General features: G+C 46.9%; 1 protein-coding gene across 1 annotated transcript; it reads right to left on the bottom strand.

The window, feature by feature from the left end:
• Positions 1 to 1,888: 1,888 nt before the first annotated feature.
• Positions 1,889 to 5,128, bottom strand: LOC147886628 (pentatricopeptide repeat-containing protein At5g27110-like). The gene has a single exon (XM_087395147.1). The coding sequence runs from the start codon at positions 4,734 to 4,736 to the stop codon at positions 2,049 to 2,051; it is 2,688 nt and encodes an 895-aa protein (XP_087251273.1). The 5' UTR covers positions 4,737 to 5,128; the 3' UTR covers positions 1,889 to 2,048.

Raw genomic sequence — 5,128 nt, 5'->3', positions numbered from 1 at the left:
CAGCCACATATCGAGCACCCATCGAATGTATTGGATGTGGAGAACACCATCGAATTGTTGAATGCCCACACAAAGGAAGCCCAAGTACTTTCCAACCTGTGTGCAAATATTGAGGGGGCATCCCAAAAAAAATAATTTAATAATACAAAAGTTTTAATGGACTAGAAGGTTGCCTGCAAGACTGTGTGCAAAGGCCAATATTACAAGATGTCCAAAGCTTGTCTCAATGGTGTGACTAAAAGTTCCCAAAAACTGGGAGTGGGAGTCAGGCTGTCCTCCCTGGGGGGGGGGGGGGGGGCTTGGGGGCTCGCACAGCTCCTCATCCATGAACGGTGCCTCTAACTTCACGCACAAACTCGGCAGAACTACTGCTGGAACCTGATCCTAAACTGCCTCTCTAGCTAAGAGAACTGTGGGAGTATCCTCCTCAGATTGGAATAGCTACATGTAGAAAACTGTGGTCATCTCAAGGATCTCTTGAGGATCGGTGCGCATCCTATAGGCAGTGAAGCTCAGTGAAGCTGAGTCCCTGCTGATCTAGGTCATATTGGTTCAAAAGAACTGTCTGGTCATCATGTCTCCCTGCTACACGGAATGGTACAAGAACTCAGCTCATCAGACCTCCATAACCTAAAGGTTAAGCCTCGTGCTCTCGTAACGGTCACTGACCACCGGGAACCTGGATCCTGCTCTCTACACCTCTCTCGGGAGAACCCTAAGAAGCGGAGCGTCAACTTAAAGCAAGGTACACGGTGCATGTCCTCCAGAGTGAATCCATGGTACCAAGGGAAAAGGTACAAGTGGCGGCCAAGGAAGGTCGGGCTCCGCTCCACAAGGGTCAGGGTAGTCTCTAGTAAGCATAGCTGGGAGAAAGACTCCCCTGCGTAGGCAAGGGGAGTCATATTGGATATGGTTACCTTCCAGTGCTAAGCTCGCATGGATCTAATCATGAACCTATCGCCTCGTATGAGTAAGGCCCACGATCCTAGCTATCGCTGCTTTATCTTGCAATGATTGAACTGCTTTTTCCACCTGTTGCTTATCTTGCGGAGAGAGAAGGACCTTGATGGTAGTGGGATTCGAGGGTGCTACCATGAGAGCCCTTCTGGCCAGACCACCAAGAAACTAATGCTCCAAGATAGTGCTAAAAACCACCTGTTGCTGCAAGAAAGGGAAGGGAAAAGAGAGCGAAAGAGGCGACTACCACCACACCGGAGGTGGCGGAAGAGAAGGGAGAGAGGCGAAGGAGGAGGTGGAAGGGAGAGAGGCGAAGGAGAGGCTGAAGGATGGAGGGGGAGGCAATGCACGAGGCGGAGGGGGGGGCGCGAAGGGGGAGGCGGATGCAGCAGGGGACGGAGCTAGCAGCTCTGTGGTTGCTCAAGCCATCCACACTAGGCAATGCAGCCAAGACGCATCTCTCAATGAAAGTTACATCTTCCTAAAATTACCCATATGAGCTCTCGGCTTGTATTTATAAGGCTAAGTACACTAAGCCTTAGGACACTATCTAAGGGTCCCAAATAAGAAGATTTAGTTCAAACTTGGCTCTCCGTTAGACCTAAATCCTTTAGGGATGTAACAACACCTCGCCTATCATTCCATCATGCAAGTAAGAACATTTTGACACTCGCTCCTGTAGCATTACCCATTGTCCCCACAAGCACACGTTAAACCATGAAACTATTGCATATTTCGTGAGAATAAATCCCTCTATACTTGCTATATGCATAGCGGTCACATGACAATCATTACAAAAGAGAAGATCCTAGAGACTATCCTTGGGTAGTTTGACTAGGGCACACACGATAGCCAGTCTCAATTTGCCCACATGGATCATCTTGCTTCATATTAGCACATTTCCTATGCCATCCAATGTAAATTTGGGACAATCCTTCCACATTTAACTCCAACAATTTGAGGGGAAGATCTAGCTTTGCATATACATATTTTCTTTGAATGTCCTGTATGAATGCACAAGTCCATGAACGTCTATGCTAGTCTGTATCAGAATCCTTTTTCACTCGCATTGCCTCAACCTTCTTCTTGTCTTACTGCATGTGAGCATCTGCATAAATGTTTGACATCAAGACATAGGCTGCAGCATCCTTTTCATCCAATTGCACTGCATGTTCAAAGGCTCGCCTACCAAGCTCCACATTACCCCACCTTCGACATGCACCCAAAATAGTATGCCACACCACGAGGTTAGGATGGAAAGGCATCTTCGTCAGCATCGCAACTGCCTCATTTAATTGGCCTGAACGGCCCAAGAGATCAACCATACAAGTGTAGTGCTCAATATTTGGAGTGATGCCATAGTCTTTGCTCATGGCCTCAAAGTACTTTTGGCCCTTATCAACTAGACCTGTGTGACTGCATGCAGTAAGAATACAAACGAATGTGATCCCGCCTGGCTTGATGCCTTCTTTTCTCATTCTCTCAAGCATATGGAAAACAATTTCACTTTCTCCTCGCTGGGCATATCCAGCAATTAGTGCAGTCCATGACACCTCATCGTGAAATGGAAGCTTGTCAAACACTTCACGTGCTTTTGCAAGGGACCCACATTTGGCATACATATCAACCACAGCACTACCAACAAAAAGATCTCTTTCCAACTCCATTTCAGCAATCTCAGCATGTATTTCTTGACCTTTGTCTACTGCTCCTATGCTGCCACAAGCTTTCAAGCTGCAAACAAATGTGACTGCATCTGGGAAGATACCCTCCAGGTGCATCTCATCAAAACAGCTCAGTGCTTTTTCACCAAGACCGTGTTCAACATATCCTGCAATCAGTGTGTTCCACAAGACTACATCTTGAATTGGAAGCAAGTCAAACACTTCATGTGCTTTCACAAGCAAGCCACATTTGACATGCATATTCACCAAGGCGCTGCCTACAAAGGGATCCCTTTCCAAACCCTTTTTGGCAATCTCAGCTTGTATTTCTTGGCCCTTGTCTATGGCTCCCATGCTGCCACAAGCTTTCAAGCTGCAAACAAATGTGAGAGCATTTGGAGAGACACCCTCTAGTTGCATCAGTTCAAAACACTTCAATGCTTCCTCACCAAGACCATGTTCAACATATCCTGCAATTAGAATATTCCATGAGACCTCATTTCGAACTGAAAGCTTGCAAAATGCTTCCCGTGCTTTTGCGAGTGAGCCACATTTGACATACATGTCGACCAAGGTGCTGCCAACAACAAGATCACTTTCCAACCCAGCTTTGACAATCTCAGCATGTATTTCTTCACCCTTATCTATGGCTCCTATGCTGCCACATGCTTTCAAGCTGCAAACAAATGTTGCTGAATCCATAGATACACCCTCCAGATGCATCTGTTCAAGACAGCTCAGTGCTTTTTCACCAAAACTATATTCAGCATATGCTGCAATTACTATGTTCCACGTGACTACATCACGACTTGGCAGCTTGTAGAACACTTCGCATGCTTTTGCAGGCCAGCCACATTTGGCATACATATCAACCAAGGTGCTGCCCACAAAAAGATCTATTTCCAAACCTTTTCTGGCAATCTCAGCATGTATTTCTTGGCCCTTGTCTCTGGCTCCCATGTTGCCACAAGCTTTCACGCTGCACACAAATGAGACAGCATCTGGAGAGATGCCCTCCCGTTGCATATGTTCAAAGCAGTTCAGTGCTTTCTCAGCAAGATTATGTTCAGCATATCCTGCAATTAGTATGTTCCATGCAACTACATCTCGGACTGGAAGCTTCTCAAACAGTTCATGTGCCTTCGCAAGTGAGCCACATTTTGCATACATATCAACCAAGGTCCTGCCAACCAACGGATCCCATTCCATCCCGTTTCTGGCAATGGCATCATGTATTTCTCTGCCCTTGTCTCTGGCTCCAATGCTACCACAAGCTTTCAAGCTGCAACAAAACGTGAAAGCATTTGGGGAGACACCCTTTAGTTGCATTTGTTCGAACCAATTCAGCGCCTCCTCACCAAAACCCTGTTCAGCATATCCTGAGATTAGTGCAGTCCATGAGACCACATCTCGGACTGGAAGCTTGTCAAAGGTTTCCTGTGCTTTTGCCATTGAGCCACACTTCGCATACATATCAACTAAAGTACTGCCTATATAAAGATCCCTTTCCAATCCTTTTCTGGCAGTCTCAGCATGTATTTCATGGCCCCTTTCCACGTTTTTCAGCCTCGCACAAGCCTTTAACAGGGCCACAAATGTATATTTGCTAGGATGTACAGAGTCTTCGTACATTTTCTGGTACAGGTTGAGGGCATGCTGTGCTTCTCCACCTTCAACATAACCGATAATCAGAGAAGTCCAGGAATACACATTCCGATCGACCAACCTATTGAAAACCTGCTGAGCATCGCACATGCGTCCGACTTGCACTAACATAGGGACCAGGTAATTCCCAAGAGAGCTACGACCTTCCAACCCACTTTTGCCCACGTAGACATGCAAGCGCTTGATATGCGCTAGATTTTGATTCTCTCTGCACTTGTGCAAGATGCATGTTAAGGTATCAATCGAAGGCAGCTGGGGCATCCGTTCCAAAGAAGTCAGTGCCTCCTCTACACTAAGTATCTCCCAGCCACCGTTGTCGCGCACTCTGTGTGCTTTAGATGCATTCGCCTTTACTCCAGACCTTAAGCTGGCCTTGCCCAGCTCCTCCACCAGACCACGGTCTTCAGAGTTTGACCAGGCCTTGCCACCGAATGCTTTCGCCATATGCATTCCCTTAATTGTGAACTCCTTTTCCTCGGGCGTCTCTGTAACCCAACTTGGGTAAATTTGTGCTTGATCTTGTGTTTGTTTGGCTGCCAATCTACTGCTTTAACTGTGCAAACCAGTTAGTTAAAAATTGTCCTACACTTACTTTGCTCTTGAAGTACTCCTTCCATAACCGCTCGATACTTGAGCTAGCTACCGTAGCTACCGAGGACGACCACAATGAAAACCCATTGCTAGAAGTGTGTGGTCTAGCTGAATGCAAACAATTTGAAGTGACTGGATTCGAACCAGCCAAAAAATCCTCCACTGTCGCTCCACAGCCTCCCCGGCTCTCCCATGGAGCCTCTGGGAGAGCCGTGGGAGAGTTTGGACGTGATAGACTGCGCACAAGAGCT

Source organism: Dipteris shenzhenensis, chromosome 24 (genome assembly GCF_047967505.1).
Source record: "Dipteris shenzhenensis isolate YYH24624 ecotype China chromosome 24, Dip_SZ_1.0, whole genome shotgun sequence".
In the NCBI taxonomy this organism is placed as follows: Eukaryota; Viridiplantae; Streptophyta; class Polypodiopsida; order Gleicheniales; family Dipteridaceae; genus Dipteris; species Dipteris shenzhenensis.
The sequence above is the reverse complement of the archived record's forward strand: the minus strand, read 5'-3'. Positions and strand labels throughout refer to the sequence as shown.

What these genes read in the sequence shown, in the direction of transcription:
- LOC147886628 (XM_087395147.1), bottom strand. Translation starts at nt 4,736, where the DNA reads ATGCATATGGCGAAAGCATTCGGTGGCAAGGCCTGGTCAAACTCTGAA.